The 20,560-nt window shown below is 39.1% G+C and overlaps 1 protein-coding gene across 6 annotated transcripts in view; it reads left to right on the top strand.

The window, feature by feature from the left end:
- Positions 1-1,228: 1,228 nt before the first annotated feature.
- HERC4 (HECT and RLD domain containing E3 ubiquitin protein ligase 4) overlaps positions 1,229-20,560 on the top strand; it is a 35,615-nt gene continuing 16,283 nt past the window's right edge. Inside the window, exons 1-13 of one of the 6 annotated variants that reach the window (XM_086751787.1) lie at positions 1,229-1,487; positions 2,339-2,504; positions 3,772-4,063; positions 6,864-7,023; positions 8,422-8,498; positions 10,790-11,011; positions 12,375-12,466; positions 15,191-15,321; positions 16,337-16,497; positions 16,890-16,966; positions 18,907-19,031; positions 19,548-19,607; positions 20,120-20,231. In XM_086751787.1, the coding sequence (XP_086607913.1) occupies positions 3,838-4,063; positions 6,864-7,023; positions 8,422-8,498; positions 10,790-11,011; positions 12,375-12,466; positions 15,191-15,321; positions 16,337-16,497; positions 16,890-16,966; positions 18,907-19,031; positions 19,548-19,607; positions 20,120-20,231 (1,443 nt within the window). In that variant the 5' untranslated portion in view covers positions 1,229-1,487; positions 2,339-2,504; positions 3,772-3,837. Of the gene's footprint in view, positions 1,488-1,966; positions 2,086-2,338; positions 2,505-3,771; positions 4,064-6,863; positions 7,024-8,421; positions 8,499-10,789; positions 11,012-12,374; positions 12,467-15,190; positions 15,322-16,336; positions 16,498-16,889; positions 16,967-18,906; positions 19,032-19,547; positions 19,608-20,119; positions 20,232-20,560 lie in introns of those variants that run through there. The other 5 variants (XM_086751783.1, XM_086751782.1, XM_086751785.1 and 2 more) reach the window with 5 other exon arrangements.

Genomic DNA, 20,560 nt, shown 5'->3' with positions numbered 1-20,560 from the left:
TTACTGATTAATTTACAACCACAACTCCTGAGAAGTCCTGTAGAATCTTACCTATTTAGATACACAAAGGAGTGTTTGATGGCTGGACCAAGACACCTCATTTGTTGTTTGGTTGTTTGTTTTAATGCTTTCCATTACAGGGCAAAACGATACCAAGCACAGCACCTCTTACCCATAGTTTGCAAAGGCACTTGCTGTGAAGATTTTCCTCCCATTACTAAGCAAAATCCTAGGGGAAAAAAAAAGCTAAAAAACGTGCCTAGCGTGTAAACTTATCTTTAGTTGCTCCACTAGACATGTGTGTTCAGTGCAACAAGCGTTTTAACGTGCCCACCTCGTGTATGCTGTGACAGCGAGAAAAGCCCGTGCCCGGAGTGCAGGACGGAGGAAACCGCACTCGTTCGCGCCGCAGGGACGCGGCGAACACCGCCGAGGCGCCCCTCTCCCCGCAGCAGGGCCGGCGCCTCAGGCCGCAGCGGCGCCCTCGGGGCAGGAGTCTGACCCCTCTGTCAGGAGTTAATGACAGGTAATTGCAGTGTGAAGAACAGCTTGTTCCTGCTTCTCCCGGGCGGGTCCCCTTCCTTCCCGCTCCCTGCTCTCATTCTTGGCGTGCCCTCGGAGGTGACGCAGAGGCTCCTGCAGATCTGCGTCCATCACGGACAGGGAACAGCAACACGCGGCCAAGTCTCTTCACCGCCCTGCAGGGAGGGAGAGCCGTGCCATCACGGGTCCCACGCCCAGCAAACACAGACGGAATTATTTGCTTTTTTTCCACTTTTTTTTTTAAATTTTTTTTCAATTCAGTGGTGTCGTACAACGACGGTATGCTCTAAAGCTGCTGTATGTTTCCAGAGCCGGGAACGGCCGCAGCCATCGCCCCGGAGCCAGCACCCCAGCCAACAGCCCTGCGCCTCCCGCTCTGCTCTGCTCCGCTCCGCCCCGGCAGGCACCGGCAGCACCGAGGCATCGCGCCAGCGCTCCTAAACCGCTTTTTCGGCGTCAACGTCTCCCTCACAGCCCAACGGCGGGAACCGAAGCCACGCACTGACTCCGGCCGCGACCTCCCCGCTCAACAGCGCCCTGCCGCCAGCGGGCCCCGCCCCAGCCGTTAAACGGCCGCCGCCAGCACCGCCCCCAGCCTCCCGCCGCTGACGTGACGTCACGCCGCGCCGCCGCCGCCGCCGCCCCTCACCACGAGGCCCGGGGAGGGAGGTGGTGAGGCGGGAGCGCTACGGCCCCGCCTCTGAGTCTGCGCAGGAGCGGCGGCCGGGCCCTGTCACTGCTCCGGGCTGGGGCCGCTGGCGCCCTCGCGGTGGCCGGTGGGTGCCTGCGGCGGGCGGGCCGGGGCGGGGCGGGGCACGGCACAGCCTCGCGGCGCCGGGGAAGAGCGGAGCGGAGCGCTTTGCCGCCGCTGGTGAGTTCCGCCGTTACGCGCCGCCGGACCCCTGCGGACTGGGGCGTCGCCGCTCTTCGGCCCCGCGGGACTGGTGGGAAAGTGGCCGGGGCCGCGCTGGGCCCCACCACGGGGTTGGCGGGGCGGCGGCGGCTGCGGGAACGGGGCGGAGCGGCCGGTGGGCCGGGGCGGTCGGGACTGTTAGGGGCGACGGCGCTGAGCAGCTGCGGGGCTCGTTGAGGGAACCTTGGCGCCTGGCGCCGCCCCCTCGGGACGGGAGGAGGCCCCACTCCGGCCGCCGACCTGCGCTCCTGCGCCGGGGTCGCCCCGGCCTGGCCCCGCGGCTGCTCGCTCCAGCCCCCAGGGCAGGGAGCCGTTAAGCCCGGTGCCGCAGGCCGGCTGCGCTCGGCGGTGCGTCGGTGAAGGCGGGCCGTGTCCCGCTCGGAGGGGCGGGCGGGAACGTGCGGTGCAGCCCGCGGCGTCGCCGGGAGCCCAGCCCGCGGCCCGGGCGCGTTAAGAGCGCGTCAGTGCCCCAGCACAGCGAGGTCACACAGCTCCGGCCTGCGGGAAACGTCCAGGCTCCTCCCGAAGCACCGTTGCTCTGCTAGTAGAAAATGAGACGGGTGGTTCGGTATTTAGTGTCATCGGGCTGCTTTTGACGTCATGCACGGTGGTATCCGGCAGCTGGCGACGTGAGTTGGCTTTCGTGACTGCATACAAGGATAAAATACTGCCGTGGTTGGAGATCAAAGTACAAAACTTCTTTGGCTACTGGCTCGTAAAAGACAAAAACAAAACAAAACACCTTCTGTGGAGATACACATCTGTTTCAATAGAAAGGAGAAGTTTTCTTCTTTGTGCCTCGCTGGAGAGGGAGATAAATCTTGGCTACGGGAATCTTCAAGCACTATAATCATATATCTTTTCTGACTTCTTGTGTTGCAGGTTGAAGCTTGTGTTGCAGTCACTGCTACAGATGTGTGAAATTTGCTGTTGCATAGCTATGTCTTAACCGAAGGCGTCTTCATTTTGATGTCCCCTTCTGAATGTGGTAGGATATAGCTAGTGATAGCTAGGGAAGTATTTGGTCATGCGTCATCTCCTGAGATAGGTAAACAGAATGCAATATATTTTAAGCTGTTTGGCTGGTTTTGGGTTTTTTGGTTTTTTTTTTTTTTGTTTGTTTGTTTTGGTTTTTTAATGAGATCACAAAAATGAGCATCTTGTTAACTGCATTTTGACTCTTGCAGAGAAAAATAGTTCATCCTGTTGTGCTGGCAAGAATTCTGCCCTTCTTTGGTTTGTGTAATGCTTAGGTGCTAACTGATGGCTTCTTTGAGCAGTTTTATATTTAGGTAGTTTATACATGTTACAATCCTGTAAAATATATAACTGAATGCATTTGTAGTGCATTGTATTCTGCATTCCGTTATTCGTGTTATCTTCCAAATGATTGCAGATGAAAATTCATAGCAATTTTACGCTGTATTGCATTAATTTTTGAATTGCTCTGAAAAATATGGGCAAACTTACTGTCACACAAGTGTGGTGTAAGTAGTAGTGAAAACGTTGTAAGTTAATCACCATCTGCAGTACTGAAAATGAAAGTGTGGCTTTGTATGCTTTCCCAATAGGTACAGAGGCTGTCAGCACAAATACTAGTAATCACGATTTAGGCATCAGGGATGGGGGTTTGCATGGGGGAGTATGTATATCTGTCCTTCCTGTTACTGCAGGGTAACTGTGAAGCTGTATCCTGTGTTAATTGCAGTGTAAGACTGGGGACTTGAGTTTCAGCTATTTATTTTCTTTTAAATTGTAAGTTTAGTTGACTCATAGTTGAGTAAATGTAATGATTGACACATCGTATTACTCTTTGTGTTGCATAGCTGGATTGATCAGAGCTGACCAGTTTTTTCCAGGCTATGAGTCAAGTGGTTTTTTTGGGGATGATCTTGAAGCCGTATACAGTGCTTTTTGGAGTCATACAGCTCCTTGTGTAAAGAAACTAGCCTGTACTGTCTCCTTAAAAGATGTTTGAGCTCATTTCCACTGGCTAGAATTGGTTGTGACTGCCATTTGTATAGATCTGGATTAGGGATTAGAGAAGTTTTACAAAGAATGATATTTTAAGTTTTTGAAACAAAGTTTTATAAAACTGAGGACCTGCACATCTTGAAATGGGAGAGACAGCATTTTACTGCAGGGTTAATGTAAATACTATCAAGGAAAGTAAATCACACTGTTGCCGATATAGTGAAACCTAGAACAATTTTTCTATAGAAAGTGAACTTGTGGATTGCATGCTGTGTAGAAGATAACATAAACCTTAGGGACAATAATGAAAAACGATACATTTTTCTTTTTTTTTTTAACAGCTACGCAGAAGGGATATTCTAGAAAAGTGAAGTTGGAAGATCTCTGTGATCAAGAGAAGCATAAACATGTTGTGCTGGGGAAATGCATCTTTTGGACAGCTGGGATTGGGTGGAATCGATGAAGAGATTGTTTTAGAACCCAGAAAAAGTGACTTTTTCTTAAATAAAAGGGTCAGAGATGTAGGATGTGGACTGAGACATACTGTTTTTGTCCTGGATGATGGGACTGTTTATACATGCGGATGCAATGATCTAGGACAACTAGGGCATGAAAAAGCCAGGAAAAGACCCGGTAAGTTTAGAAGTAGTGAACTATGGAGAGTACATGTGGTTGTGCATGTATTTTTGTGTTGTTGTTTGTTTTGTTGTGCTATATCAAATCCAAGATTGCCAGTGTCTGTGCGGGTGGTGAGTTCTGTGCACAATAGTTCTTCCAAGAATGGACTTATTTTTAACTTGAAAAGCACTCCTTTGCTTGGATTGCATCTTGTGACAGCTGGACACAACCAACTGTCCCTCCGTATTTTTGCATGCTGTGCCGCTGGATAGTGCCACTATTTTTTATTTCCAGCATGGAAACACTTTACCTAAGGCCATGGGAGACTCAGTGGCTGTTTTGAATCTCGAGGGGAGGTGACCTGCTTCAATACGTGGATTAACATTATACTATATGTATGGGTTTGGCTACTGGAATATGGTAGAAATGAGTATTTGGCGTACTATATTTGAGAAAATGCTATGTGTTTTTAATCGTCTAATAGGTGATGTACAGCAGGTCTGCTGAAAGCAATATTCTTTTTAAGAACTAAAAATAAAACTTTTGATAAAAGACTTTGTAGCATACACAGTGCTACAGGAAGAGGATTTGGAAAAGCCTAAAGGATGCAGTGTAAAACTTCTTTGGGCTTTTTTTCTTCCTATCTATGTTTTATGCATGTTTCTGCTTCCTGTTAGTGGAGTTCTATAGCACAAGTGGGTAAACATCTTGCAGGGACTGCAGAGGAGTGTGCACATGGGCTCCCTTCAGAGCTGTGCGTGAGTCATGTCTGCGTGCTACTGAGAGATACGGAACAGTGCTTCTGACAGTACTTACAGTACAACATAAGAAAACTGAAAAGGCTTAGTAAGAGTTTATTCTGATCACTCCTCTGGCAATTTTACAAGTTACATGGCACAATAATTGATACAAATATTTCAAACAGAAGTAAGTCATGCAGTATTTTAGTAGTTCTCAGTGTTTCAGATTTGGTGCCAAGTAAAGATTTTGTGTGTGTGTGTGTGTAGTTGATATGTAACTTTTTAAAACTAATTTGGACTTCTATTGGGAAACAGTAAGTGGATATTAAAACTGATAAACTTTAATCCAGTGCAAACATCTGCTTCATGTAGAAAGTCAGCTTGTCAAACTTAGTCTGAATACTTGTTACCCACTTTTAAAATGATGTTGAATTGTCTTTTACATCTGAAAGTTAAAACAAAAATATCTGACTTAATTTTTTTTGGTTGGTTGGTTGGTTTTTTTTTTTAAACAGCCTTGTATGAGCTTTCATGTGTCATGGACAATGGTTACTATAAATCTTTTTTTTTAAACATGCTCAGACACAGCACTCATTAGGATTGTAATGTCTTCCTCCCTAATTTGTCTTTCATCTAGAGATTACCGACAATACTGTTGAATGTTCTAATGTGAAGTCAGTGTATTGGGATAACTTTACTTGCACCATCTAAAGAGGTTCAGTGTCTTTACAAATTGGTGCATAATCTTGAATGTTTTTCTGCTAACTGAAGATAATTTTGTTGCTGACTGCATGTCTTTGCCACCTCCGTGTCACCAATGGCACTATTTCTGTGCCTTCCCTCTTTCCTCCACACAGAGCTCTGCTTGCCGAAGGGGTTGTGTGAATATTTCTTAATCCTTATTGGGCAAAGTCAGCTTGGCTAGTTTAGCAGCTGGTGAAGATAGTCTGAGCTAATCTGCGTGCTGTTGCCTGAACTGGAGAGAACTTACATGACCTCTTCCACTGGCAGAACTGTGGAGGCTGTAATGGGCTGAATTGGGGCAGTAACCTCTTTAATCAGACCAGCTGTTTAAAAAAATGAACTTGCATCTGCTGCCTGTAGTACTTGATTTTGGAAACAGAGTACCTGTCGTGTTGCAGATACAGTTAGCTGCTCTTTTGGGATTGACTACACTAGGCAGTGTTTACAGTGTGTGTTACATTGATGATACACAGGCTTTTTCAGTGGCATGCTGTTCTTAGGCAGGAATAGAATTCATGTGTTTGAGAAGTGGGCAGAAAATGCCCAAGCAGGCTCTTGTTTAAGGGGACTGTTGAAAATTCCAGCCTTAATGACAGGCCCTGGTGATATTTCTCCACTTTACTGTTGCTGAAATGAAAATGTTAGACTTCTGATCACAAATCCTAAGCATGAAAACAAGCAATGAGTTTTTCCAAAAGTATTTAAAGGTATTGATTGGAAAAAAAAAATCAGATATTTTAGTGCTTGCTTGTCAGAGACAGGGACTGTATATCTAGAAAAATTACTCTTTAGGATCTGTTTCTACAGTATTTTGCATCATAAAGAGGTCATTGTGTAGCTTATTGCAAAATCAGTAGCTTTCTCTTTAATTTGCCCTGCCTTGTTTTGCAGGCTTTTTTGTTAATAATGAATAGGTGAATTTAATTTGCTGTGGTGGAATGTTTTCCTCTTGCGTAATGTCTACACGTGTAGTCATTTGACAATAATCTGTTTGACCTTAATGTTAATTGAGTTTCTGCACTCATTTTCAGATGGCAGGATTAGAAGGAACTATTATGATCATGCTGCAGTTTTTGTACACTTCTCTATATAGCTCCAGATACAGTTGTTTGTTTACTTTGGAGTGTCAGATTTAACTTCTCCTAGAATAGCATCCTTATAATTTTAAATAAAGGATGTTTTGGCAGACTTCTGGGCTTGCTTCAGTATCTTTTCAGTTGATATCTTGGTACTGAGTTACAACTGTTTCGAACAACACTAAGTTGTTACTACATTAAAAAAAAAAACCAAAAAACCAAACCTAACTACTTTTTTGCTTATTTGTTTTTTAGAACATGTTGGTGCACTGGATGCCCAAAATATTGTAGCTGTATCATGTGGAGAAGCCCACACTCTTGCATTAAATGACAAGGGTCAGGTATATGCATGGGGTCTGGCTACTGATGGACAGCTTGGATTGCCAGGAACAGAGGAATGCGTCAGAGTGCCCAGGTTAAAAATATTTAGTATATAATAAGTTTTTGGTTTTTTTTTTGTTTTTGTTTTGTTTTGTTTTTTTTTTTAAAGTACTTAAATCATATTGGTTAAACTATTCTGCTGTTTTAATTAAAAACACACATTAGGAAGTGTATTTTAGCTATGGCACTTGCATGCTGTAAACATTCTCCTCTCTCAGAAAGTCAGCTTATGTGAGAAGTGTGTCATGGGTTTGCTTGGTTTAGTTTGTTGGATTTTTTCCTCTTTTTTTTTTTTTTTGAGAGTTATATTGTAAAAGTAGGACGAGTATTTTAAGAATGTAAATGGGGATTGATAACTGCCATTTAAGAGAAGTTAAAGAGAAGTAGAATGTTAAACTTTCAAAATCAGTTGTGGGAGTACATTTGAAGAAGGTATGTTTGCTATCTGATGGTCATACTTGAGTTTTCACCCTGAGGTTTTTTAGCTATGCTCAAATAATATGCCTTCCAGTTATAAAAAATGAATGGTAGCCAGATTCGCTTGCTTGTTTGCAGAATGCTGTAAGCGTTCCAGCTAGCTGAAGTCCACATTTTTACTGTGATGAATAGGTTCACTGAAATCAGTGGAACTGTCTGTAGCAGTAAGTTTGTATGTTTGCAAGCTGGAGGTTTTCTTTTTTAATTTTCCTTTTACATAGGAAAAAGACATATGAAAGTAACAATTCCTTGGAACATTAGTAATTTATGACTTTAATCATGGCTACTTGTGACATATGTATAAATATGAAAGATATAAATAACTACTGTAAGGTTATTTCTGTATCAAATTTAAAAGCCCACAGACTTTTTAGGAACTCCTGTTTTTCTCATCAAAAGTTGAAAACTTAGTAGATTAAATGGACAGTTGTATGTATTTGCAGCTTTATAATATTGTGCAGTACTTAATAGCTCTGTAAAGTGAAGTTTTGATTGAATTTGATCTTGGTAGAGATTAAAAATTGAGTGTTCAGATTTTAACAGAAAGTAATTCAGTTTTTATATCTAATACTGATGTGAGGAAGATTGTAAAACCTTTTTTCTTTTGGAACTAGAAATTAAAAGTCATGTTCTTCTTGCATCTGGTATTAATTTCCTCCATTCAGCTGTGTGACATCTCTTTCCCAGCGCATGAACCTCCCTAAGTCTTCATTATGGCCTTTTACTGACTTTAGTAATTTGAAAATAAAAGAGAACCAATCCTTGAAGGTGTTAGAAAAATTGTTTTGACTTAAGAGTACTAAATAGCTTCTAAGTAAAGTTAGGATAAAAAATTTGTTTCATATATACTTCAGTGACAAGGCTTCACTTTTTGTATGTTACCCTTTGTTGTGACTTTATATTTTATACCATGACCTAGTAGCTTAATTCTTTCTCTGTTTTCTTACCCCAATAGAAATATTAAAAGCTTATCAGAGATCCAAATTGTTCAAGTTGCTTGTGGTTATTATCACTCGTTAGCACTCTCAAAAGGTAAGCCAAAATCTTCTGAAGTTTTGTGTAATTTCTAACCAGGTGGTTCTAAAGGCTCCAGCATTTATTTTGACTTTTTAAAAAAGGAAATGTTTTTTTAAAACATACTACCACTTAACACAGATGAGGTGTCAGGTTGGTAGGGAAAGCGTAATTTAATGATGGAAGCTTGAATTTGAAAAATAAATGTACAAACGAGTGTTGTGTTCTGATTTTTTTTTCTAATGCTTTTTTGCTTTTTGTTGTCTTGCTTTCATGCATTCTTATTTCTCTCCTTTTTCTGTTCCTGCTTCTTTTTCATCCTGCTAGCCTGCCACTTTCACTAGTCTGTTTTAACCTGTAACTTCAAGTTACTGAGGCTTGCAGGCAGTCACTTGTCTGCTTTTCTGTTGCAAAGCCTCTGTTTTTGGTGGTGCTTCTATAGTTAAAATATAATGTCATGTTATAACCCACCTTTTGAAAGGTTTAAACATCTGTCGTCAAAATTTTGATGAGGCTATGAGGATATACTTAGTTAGCCTCGCTTGTGTAAGAGTATTGCATGTCTGGTTAGAGCTATCCAGAAATGAATATGAATTTAAATTTACTGCTTCTTTGCTTCCCTGTGACAAAGGAGAGCTGTGGCCAAAGCTTCCATTTGGAAGAAGTGGCTGCTGGGTGGGGTTAATGGAAACTTAGAAACTCAAAACAAAAATTCCAGAAAAATTGTAAAGTTAGACAGTGTTTTTAACAATGTGCAGTTAAAATAGAAACAACGTAAGTGGGACGGGGACATGTTAATTGTATGCTGAAGGGTTTTTTTTTTGCTTTCTCTTTAAATGTAATAGCTTATACTGACTGTATGTGCCTTGATACTGTATGTGACTTCTCATGGACTCATATTGAGTGTTTTCTGTGCCATTGTGTATTCCCAGGCATCTTTACCATTGTAGCCTGGTGCAATTCCTCTATTTTCAGGATAGGCAGACAGAGATTTATAAATAACCCTTTGCCTGCATTAAGATCAGCAGTAGAATGTGGGGAGTATCAGAATTGTGCTGTTAAGTGTTCTATTGGTTAAAGGTGGAAGAATATAATAGGAGTTTATAATAAAGAATTCACTCACTATTTTAAATAGTTACAAGCTTCAAGTACAGTTCTGTGTTTCTGTTCTTCACACATACTGTAGGATGTTTCTTTGTTGTGTGGTTTGTTTTTTTTTTTTTTTTTTTCTCTGACTGTGAGAGAGCCTGCAGAAATACTTGCAATGTAGCAAGGTCAATCACAGTTACAGCCTTAAAAATAGACCCACACAGGGAGGAAAATGGTGTGAACTTACTTGAATCAGGCGTTTTGAGAGGAGACTTCGTAGTATTTTTAGGTGGAATATTGATCAGGTGGATTAGTTCATGTTTTTATAAATGATTATAAACGATTGACATAGGATTTCTTTGGTGTTAGGAAGATTGTTTTGTATAAAAGTGGTGGTTTGAGGTTTTTTTTTTGTCTGATTGGTTTTGGTTTGGTTTTGTTGTTGTTTAAATAAATAAATAAAGTCAGGGAGAAGACATAGGCAACATTACTGCTTTAAGGTAGCATTGTTGTTTGAAAGGTATCACATCAGCAAAAGCAAAATATCTTTGTGATTAGGTGTTCATCTTTAGGATAGTAAATACCTTGGCAAAACATTGATTGTTCAGCAGAACATTTTCTTTTTGATGCAGTCTTAACATCGATAACTCTCTGATTTGTGATTCTTCAAAATGTTTTTTTTCTGCATAAGGCATCAAATTATGTTATAAACTTTGTGCTTCATTGATCATATAATCGATACAATCTTTTAAAATTTAAAATATACGTCACTTAAATTGTATGTGAAAATTAAGTAAGTTACTGTAGAAAAGCTTACATGAGAGTTGTGGTTGGAAATTGAAAATTTTGGCATGTCCAGTATGTAACCTCAACAAGATCTCTGCATAAAAATATATACAGTTGTGAGGCTCCAAGTGGAACAGCATCTTGCTTAGTAATGACCAAACTCGGCTTACCGAACGCTGATGAAACAGGAATGTTAAGAGCAGTTTTGAGGGTTTTGAATGTGATTTAAATACTTTCAGTGTGATTAAATATTTGAGTTGAATGTCTGAAGATTAAATGAGAATATTTAGCTTCAAAAGTCAGTAATTTGCATCCGTTTTCAAATAAAAAATATTTGAAGAGTAACTGTCTAACTCTGAGCTTTCCTTACAGTAAATAAACTTTGTATAGTTAAACTATATTGATTGTATTTCTTTTTTTTTCCTCTTTAACAGGAAGTGAAGTGTTTTCCTGGGGACAAAATAAATATGGTCAGCTGGGCTTAGGTTACGAGTATAAAAAACAACACTCGCCACTTATGGTTAAATCTCTGCTGGGAATCCCTTTTGCACAGATTGCAGCAGGAGGAGCTCATAGTTTTGTATTAACTCTTTCTGGAGCCATCTTTGGATGGGGACGCAACAAATTTGGGCAACTGGGTCTTAACGATGATAATGGTAAGTACTCATTACTTCAGTAAAATTTCATGCTGAAGGTCTTGGTTTGTGAATCTAAGGACAGCAGTATTCCTAGAAAAGGAGCAGACAGAACAAACCTTTGCTGAATGTTGTCGAAGAGTGCTGATATCATATGAGGTTGCATAAGGAAGACATAGAGTTTTTTTCCTCAGCTGTTTTGCAATGTCAGTGTTATGCTGAAATTCTAGCCTGCTTGACTTCTTTCCCTGTTCTAGATTTTTATGTGACTTCCTGAATGGGATTGAATTAAGATGCTGTCAAGTAGTTACAGTTTGGACTGAATTTTGCGTAGATTAAATTGATTGACAAAACCAGTAATCTGTCAAAACTATTTGGTTGTTCTTAGTAGACACATTTAAAGCATCTTCATTTTTTTTTACTGCCTTTCTCAGGCTGCTTTTGATAATCATTCACGATTTTCAGTTAACCATTTCCAAAATTTCCTCCTCTAGGATATTGATACTCATGAACGATTTTAAGCAAGCAGTTAGGCTAGAAAAACAGTTTTTTTTCTTTGTTAGTTGTGTTACGTTACGTGCACACTGCGCACAGGGTTCCAAGATGGGAGTATATGCTATCAGATTCCTGCAATACACAGTTTGGTACAGAATCATCTAGCTAGTTTCATGAACTCAAGTTTTCTTGGTGGTTCATTGTTCTCAACACCATTTAAAAAGAGAAAAATGTGTTGTAGTTAAAATACGCATCTGAATTAATGCTTTAAATCTGGTCATGCTCGTGATAAGGAAATTACATGTACTTCATGGGAGTTTTCTCAGTAAAATCTTTTTTTTTTTTTTTTAATGTCAGCATTAACATTTTAAATTACTTTTGTGCAACTGAATGACAAAGTTGATTTGTTCTGATGATGGAAGGAAGTTAGTTGTGCTTCCTAATTATTTGGTGTTCCATTCTTTTGTATGTTTCGTAGTATTGAACTATGACCAACTGATACCAACTTATAGCAACACTTTAAAAATATGAAGTACATAAAAAACTCAAACCAGCTGTCATTTATTTTCTTTTCTCATGGCCAATGGCAGGTCTAACATATTGTTCTGTATTTCGTGATTTATGTATTGACATATGATTCTATCCTAGTGAAAAGGAGACTATTTGCTACAAAGTATTTCAGCGTAGTAGTGTCTCTGTCTTTCTGTAATAACACTTCTCAAAAATACGTAAACTCAGTGACAATGATTGCATTATGCTAACAAACTTAGAGTGCTTGTTTGACTGAAACTGAATTAGAGAAAATGAGCAAAACTATTTGTTTCCTGAGTTTTGTTTTCTGAATTTTATTTTCAAAACAAGCAATCCACTGCTATATTAAAACTTTCAGACAGGTATGTTCCTACGCTGCTAAAGTCACTGAGAACTCAGAAGGTCGTTCATATATGTTGTGGAGAAGATCATACTGCAGCCCTTACAAAGGTACAATATTTAAAGATGTATTTATACTTTGATTTTTCTTTTATTTAAAATATTTTTGGGAGAGGGTGCTACCTGAATAGGAAATAATAAACAAATTTTCACCAAAAATTTCTTCCGGTGTTTCCGCAACTACATCCAATAAACGTTGAAGAACAGTTAAATATTTGAAAAAAAACTTATCAAACACAAGTAATCTTTCAGTAGTTTTAAGTTATTGTCAGATTTGTTGAAATTGAGCATACAAAATACAGCATTTTTGATACAACAGTGCATGCTGCATTATTAAAATTAGGCAGATAATAAAATTTACATTAGTGTATCTTGAAGAGATTAGCTGTTTTCTGACGGTAGTGCCTCTAGCATTGCTGTTATCACTGATCAGACGGAGTTAATTTTGAATTTAAATTAAATGCTTGGGAGATCAGGGTGTGTCTGGTTGTTGAAAGTTTTAGTGAATTGCTGTTTGCTATTGTGGTGGGTTGATGTTGGCTGGATGCCAGGTGCCCACCAAGCTGACAGAGGAGAAGAGATAAAATAAAAGGCTTGTGGGTTGAGATAAGGACAGGGAGTTCACTCGCCAATTCCTGTCATGAGCAAAACGGACTTGACTTGGGGAACTTAGTTTAATTTATTGCCAATCAAAAGTCAGAGTAGGGTAATGAGGAATAAAACCAAATCTTGAAAACCCTTTCCCCCACCCCTCCCTTCTTCTTGGGCTCAGCCTCACTCCCCACTTCTCTACCTCCTGCCTGTGAGTGATGCAGGGTGACAGGGAATGGGCGTTGTGGTCAGTTCATCACCTTGTCTCTGCTGCTCCTTTCTCCTTGCTTTCTTCTATTATTTATTTCAAGGCCAGTTTGGAAAAAAAGCATATATTCTGTGTCCTTGTGGCATGTTCATACGGAGATGTAGGAATTGATGAAAATAGAGAGCTGAAATGTGTCAGATTGCCTTACACATCACTGTTGGCTAAATGCACCATTTGGAGCCTTGCTTTTAAGCTTATTTGGAAACCTTTAGGAGCAACATAGAATGTATAATGCTACTGGTCTTTCTTACACTCATTTTAGTGATAAACAGTGTATTTCAAGCATCGATAAAGTACCTTTATCTTGTGTTGGGTGAAACAACTCATACATGTCTTAGTTTAATCAATATGTATTAATATATTGGCATTTCCTGTTGTTCATAACTCTCAATAAAATGTATCCATTTATAAACAGAATATTTTGAGCTTACTACTAATAGCAGTAGAAAACAATTCTGGCTGATCAACATTTGGGCAAGTGAATAAATATCCATTTCATGTCTGAACCTGTTGAGTTCAGAATATTGTTGTAGAAGGCATTGGAGTTTTGAAAGCTTTTAAATGTTCTATTTCTGAGGGAAAAAAAAATGTTTACTTTTGGAAAAAGTATAGGCTTAAATTTTTACACTGCAGCAACTTAGAAGTTATTTTGAAGAATATAATCTGCCTAAATGTGGTCATGCTTTTATTGTTCATATGTGCTTAATTTTCTACAGTGAAAGGAAAAGCCTGTTTGCAGACAGTTGCTTTTTGCCCTAACGTATTCTCTTGATTTGACTGAAAAAGATATGGCAGCTTTGCAATCCTGAAATCGATATTGATGTATTGTGTGAGGTTAGGGAAATACAGAATGTAAAGAAAACAACAACCTGTTAACATGCATTCTAAATGTTTTTCCCTTTTTAATGTATACACGTTCATTTCAAACTTGCTTTAAAGCTGGTGGATTTAAGATACTGAATGTACAGTAGTTTTTTCTACAAATTACTTGTCACCCATTTGTGTAGCTCCATTTTCCCTTGCATGATAGATCTCGCAGAACAAGGGGTCTTCATTTATCTTTTGTAGACAGTAGTGTGTATATGTGTGAGCATTCTTCAGGTCCTTCTGAAATTCATAAAAACCTGTCACTATTATCCTGATTTAGTGAATGAGGCTGTTGGTTTTTATCAGCGGATGCTGCCATTTTAATGATGATTTCCATCAAAGGTCCAGTCTGATGCAGAGTAGAATTTAAACAGCTTTACAATTTCAAAGCATTTGAAAATGGAAAGTTTCAAAGCTGTTGTAAGGTAACTTGTACAACCTTTGAAACTGTTTCTAATTTAAAATTATTTCATTTCAAGTTTTTTGTTTATTTCTTGATTAAATTAGTCAAAACCACTAAATATTTACTTGCCTTACAACAGTGTTAAAGTTTTCTGGTTTCTTATGCTTTCAAATAATGAAGCTCACTATTTCAGTCATACTCTGCATCATCTGCCTGAGGAGGGCAGCTTCCTATTTGGTAATCTAAAATTTCTGTATAGAATTTAAAAGCCAGAGTACACTTCTTTAATAGTTTGAGTTTATACACTGTTGTAGTTCATCAAGACAACTGGCAAAGAGAAAAAACAAGGATTAGTGTCTATTAATGACACAAGGTAATGGCAAGACTATTGTATAATAGTACAGAAATTACAAGAATGCAATTTAACACAAATAAGGTAATACTTGATAGCTATGCCACATTTTCGTAACTGCAATTAACTTGTGACCCTTCTGTGTCTTGGAGCCCTCTTGTGCATATATATTTTCTCTACTTTCCCCACAGTTCCAAAATCATCAGATAAGGAGATGTATTAAACCCCTATTTCTGTTAAGTTTCTTATTCTGAGATATACTGTCATTTTAATGCAAGGAATTTATTTGTTTAGGAAGGTGGGGTTTTTACGTTTGGAGCTGGAGGCTATGGTCAGTTGGGTCATAACTCTACCAGCCATGAGATAAACCCAAGGAAAGTTTTTGAACTTATGGGAAGTGTTGTCACGCAGATCACTTGTGGCAGGTAAGGTCTATCCTGTGCTAGCGCTATGAATCTTATAAATAACTTGTTTTCTATAAAACTTCATATATATTGCAATGTGAAGTGGGTTTTTCTCTTAGCCTTTGTGGTTAGAGAAGACAAGATGGTCTCTAACAAAAGAGAGAGACCTTACGGGGATTTAAAAAACATTCAGTAGAAGAACAAAAGGAAGTTATACTATGTGAGAGGCTCAGATTTTCTAAACTGAAAGTGTGAATAATCAGTGTGAGGGTGTCGTTTATTGCTGTCACTTTGTCGCTTCCTGTTAAAGAACAAGTTTGTTTGGGGAGGTACATGAGCATCACAGAGGATAAGAGTAAAATTTGGAAATGTAACTTATTTTGTGAAATACCTGAAATACTGTACAGCACTTCAGTTCTTAATGGGTTTTTATTGTATATGTTATAGTAGCGCTCAAGAAATTGTAAAAATTCCCAGCACACATGAACATACTGTTGTCCAAAGAATTGCGTTCTGAGAAGATAAAATGGGGGAGGCAACGTAATTTTTTTTTTTTTAATTTGGATTAAAGAACACGTAAATGTAAACCTATCTTTTTAGCAGTTTGGTTGACATTGAGTGGACTCATTGCCTTTTAATAGTTTACATAAATTCAGTATTGGTTCTTCCCAGGCTCATGATAGGAGAGAGGGCATCTAGAGTTGAGGGGATGGGAGGGAAAAGGAGATGCAGCAAATCTGGTACCAGTTTCAAATTTCTGACTGTCTAGAGATATGCTCTAAAGGTCAGACTGTGACTAAGCAGGGGTTCGGGGCAGAACTTGGCATTTCTATTCAGTGAACTTTTCCATGAGCATGGAATGTTGCCTACTGGAGTATAAATGGAGTATTGCCAGTGGCAGCGCATTGGCAATAGAGAAGCGGCGTGTTTGGTGCTATGGGACCTTTAACATACTGTTTAACACAAGTCTTAGGCTGATCTTCACAAAGCATGTTATAATACTTAGGTTTTTGTTACTGACTTCTGTTTGCCCTAGGCAGCACACTACTGCGTTTGTTCCTTCATCTGGAAGAATTTATTCTTTTGGACTCGGAGGTAATGGACAGTTAGGTACAGGAACAACCAGTAATAGGAAAAGTCCCTTCACAGTGAAAGGAAACTGGCTTCCTTATAGTACTCAATGCCCTATAACCACAGGTAAGCAACAGCTGGCATATTTACTTCTTGGATTCCTGTTCCTTTACAGTGTTTTACAAATCTTGAGGTTTAAACTAAGTATGGGGTTATGATCATTTTCTTCCAAACCTTTTGTTTTCACTGTGCCCTGTTCCCTTAAGTCCACTTCTGCAGTAGGAAATACATGCTTACTTGTGCTATTGAGTTAGGTCCTTTGTTAGCACTAGAGCTAAAACTTGGAGCTGTTGGCGTTCACCTCAGTTAAAGGTTGTCTTAACTATTGTATTGCAGAGATCCACTTCAACTAGATTACGTAATGAAGGAACCTTTTTCTAATTCGGTATTGACTGCAGTGTGTTAAGCATTTCTCAAATTCACGTTTTCACAGTTGCCTGTTTTTATTCCTATTGCAGATGGTGAGGAGTGTTACTGTGTAAAGAGAATTTTCTCTGGTGGGGACCAAAGTTTTGCACACTACTTTTATCCACAGGTAACAAATCGTGTATACTTTGCTTCCAAAGTCTGTCAAAGTTAAATTTTATGATGATACATTTGAAAATATTTTCATATTGAAGGCATGTAACTACATTGTGATGTTTTAGAGCAGTGTGGAAGCCCAAGACACGAAGTCTATTTAGCAATTGGAGGACTTGGATCCAGTTATTGAGTGTTAGGTGTCAGTAAGCTCTTGAGGCTTTTGACGTAAGCTTTTTTTTTTTGAGTGATGGATTCATACACTTCTTTTCCTTTCATAAAGGAAAAGGTGATTGAATATTTGAGCTCTTCACCTCTGCCCAGCCCTCCTCAGTAACTCCTGACTGCAGCTATGCTGTCTTCTGCTCTGTAGCCATTTTAGCGTACTGCAATGACGAGGAAACAAATGGAGCTTTTAGCTAAAAATGATAGGTGGTGACATAGTTTGTTATGGGATAGAGTTTTATGCTAGTCTTACAACGTAAATTTTAAAAGGACAAGAATCAATTTGTTTAAATTCTAGTATGGAAAAAAAAGTCTAGAAGGACTAATGAAGCATCAGGAGTTGAGTATGTGGGGTGAAAACTAACTTGGACACAAAGGGAAACAAATTTTAGAGGGAAACATGTTTATTGTCAAGAAAAACTGAGTACAGGTCAGGCTTGCAGCAACCCTTTGCTCCCACAGCCTGCTCTGGTTGTACAGAATTAACAGTTTTTCTAGGGTTCCCCCCCTCCCTTAATTCTGATTGAGTTGTGGTAACTAATCCTGTATTTGAGGGAAGCTTGTTTAGCGGGTGTATGCTGGAAAAATTACTGATAATATAGGCTCAAAACTTCTCTGTTAAAACTATTTTCTTAAAAACTTTCCGGTGTGCAGTTTTCATAATTACTGAAGTAGATTCTGACTGACTAACGGAGATGAACTGGAGACTGTGTGAATGTAGTTATTGTGGCTCGTTCTGTACAAAAGTATTAGCAATAGATGAACTTTGATGCTGCAAAAATAGCTTTTTTAGTGCTTCTTAGTTTGATAATTTGTACTGAATTCTTTCAAAGTTATGCGAGTACTGTACTCCTGGGACTTATGTGTCCTTGCCAGTGAAGGTGTCTCAGCCAAAATCTGTTTGCTTTCTCAAGTTAGTTTTCAGGCAGCTCAGGTCCCTGAGTTGTTTCGTTGTGGGTTTAAATGGTGCTTCTGCTGGACACAAGGGAAACAGCAAGATGATTTCTCGTTCTGATCCTGTAGGGTGGGATCAGAAGTACTGATTTTTGGCGGCAGCTAGTCATCATTATACTGAGTCAGCTATGTTGTCAGGCTGCACCTTTGGGACATATGTTTCCTTTTACCTAAACCTTATTTTTGGTGCTATTTGCCATCTCTTTTTGAACCAGTGCTTCTACTCAAAGCGATGGTCTTGATTTTGTTCCTCTTCATTGTTAGAAATCCTACTGGAATTCATTTGGTGTGAGCAGCACAGCAAAATGCAGGATGCAGGAAGGTTCAGAGAAACATGATTCATTCTGAGGAGCCTGATGGAAGTGGGGTGGGAGAGCAGCTGTCAAAAAAACTGAACAGCTCTTTCTCTGTATGCTCACAGCCTGGCAGTGAGCTAACTGGCTTGTAGTGACTAGAGAGTAGAGGTGCTTGCTACTCTTGTGTAAAGCTTGTTTAGTGTTCATCTTCTAGGAAAGGGCTTGTGTGTTTAGGGAGTTTACCATGAAGTAAGCTGTGGTGTGAGTTAACACAATAATCTAGATGTTTTTAGTGCTGTGCTTTCATACTGGATGCAGAACTGCTAGAATACAGTAAATTTATCCCTGGGCTTATTTCGTGGTAATAGTCTGGGTAGGCAAACTATCAGTCAGTGAAGAGATAAAGAGCTCAACTACAGCGTTGATTTTTCTGGAAATCTATTTTGTGTGCCTGATTCTTTATGCTTTCTTTAAAATTTAGAACATGGTGCCACCAGATGATTTTAGGTATCCTGACTTTTTGAAGCAGATCTGGACTGTGAATGAAACATTTATTCAAAGATTGCTGACTTTCCCATCTGGAAGACTTCCTGTAGAGATAGCTAAGTAAGTGATATTGAGGAAAGAAGTTGTCTTTCATAATTTTACTTATGACTTGGGCGTTAATGCAGTTTTGTGCATAGATAGTAAAGCTATTTTTAATTACTGATTTTATTATATGCAGAGCTTTTGCTGTGCTTTCGTTGTCATGCTTGTCAAGTAGTGTAGATCCTTTATTCTGTGTCACCTCTGTCACGGTTTAGATGACTGTACAAGATTAAATTGAGTAGTTGCACCATTAAAAATAACAGTATGTGAACAACTCAAAGGTTATTGCTTCTACTTTAATAAAGGAGGATGCAAAGAAATTAAAAGCAGATTGCAAAACTTGCTTTCATTTGGGCTGTGTTAAGCATTGAGTCTTGAACAGAGGTTTTATCTGGTGTTGTTTAGTCATGTTAAAGTCAGTATTCCATCCTATGGATGTAATTTATTAGGGATTAAATATAGTTTGTTATTGCAAATGCTTATTTGTAAAAAGAAAACAAAATAAATGTAACTATTTCATATGAACAATTTCAGTGAAATTGATGGAACGTTCTCCTCAGCTGGGTGCCTGAATGGGAGCTTTTTGGCTTTGAGGTGAGTGATCAGGCTTTTAAACAAGTATTCCTGTGAACAGAATTAAGGGTGACCACCTTCCTAGTGTCTCTTATTTCAACTGTAACACCTTCCCAGTATTTCCTTATCTGACTGTTACTCTGATACCTGCAATCTAAACTTCCAGCTCCTTTACTGCCGTATCGTTTGTCAGCTGGCCTAAATGCAGCATGTCTTCGGAAGTGTGTGCCACCTGGCTACTACCATGCCAGCCAGCAAAACTCATTACTTCTCAGCCACAGGTTGTATATAATTCAAAAGGAATATATTGCACAGGCTGGTTTAGATCCTAGTGTTTTTACACAATTGTTTTGCAGTTAGAGAAGATCTTTTTTCAGTTACTTCAAAGGTCATATAAGAAATGGAAGTCTGATACTGTGATCTCACATATTTTAATTCCTTAGTAAGTAGGGCTAAAAATTCAAGGTGGAAAAAATTCTTGAGTTGCTGAGAATACAGATTCAGTTGTCTTCTCTGTATTTTTCTTGCTGCAGCAATGATGATCATTACAAAACCAGCACTAGGTTCTCAGGGGTTGACATGAATGCTGCTAGACTACTATTTCACAAACTTATACAGCCTGACCACGCTCATATATCACAACAGGTTTGTGCTGCATATTTTCCTTATGTTTGAGATTATCTTTCTTACACTCATCCAGAAAAACTATTGTTGTGCTTCCTCTGACCCTTTTAATAACTTTCTTTACTCAATAATATATTAACTGCAAATATGTAAAACAGTGTTATGTTATGCCAATTAGGTAACACCTCAGCATATTGTATGTGTCTGTATTTTAATATACTGTCTTTTTTCCTAAATATATAATAGTCTAATTTAAAATTTTGATGATTGTTTTCTAGATTATTGTTTATCTACATGGGAGTTTGTTTGAATTCAAAACTGCATTAAAATAAACTGAATTTTATGATGTG

Source organism: Chlamydotis macqueenii, chromosome 7 (genome assembly GCF_036417535.1).
Source record: "Chlamydotis macqueenii isolate bChlMac1 chromosome 7, bChlMac1.mat, whole genome shotgun sequence".
Taxonomy (NCBI): domain Eukaryota; kingdom Metazoa; phylum Chordata; class Aves; order Otidiformes; family Otididae; genus Chlamydotis; species Chlamydotis macqueenii.
The sequence above is the reverse complement of the archived record's forward strand: the minus strand, read 5'-3'. Positions and strand labels throughout refer to the sequence as shown.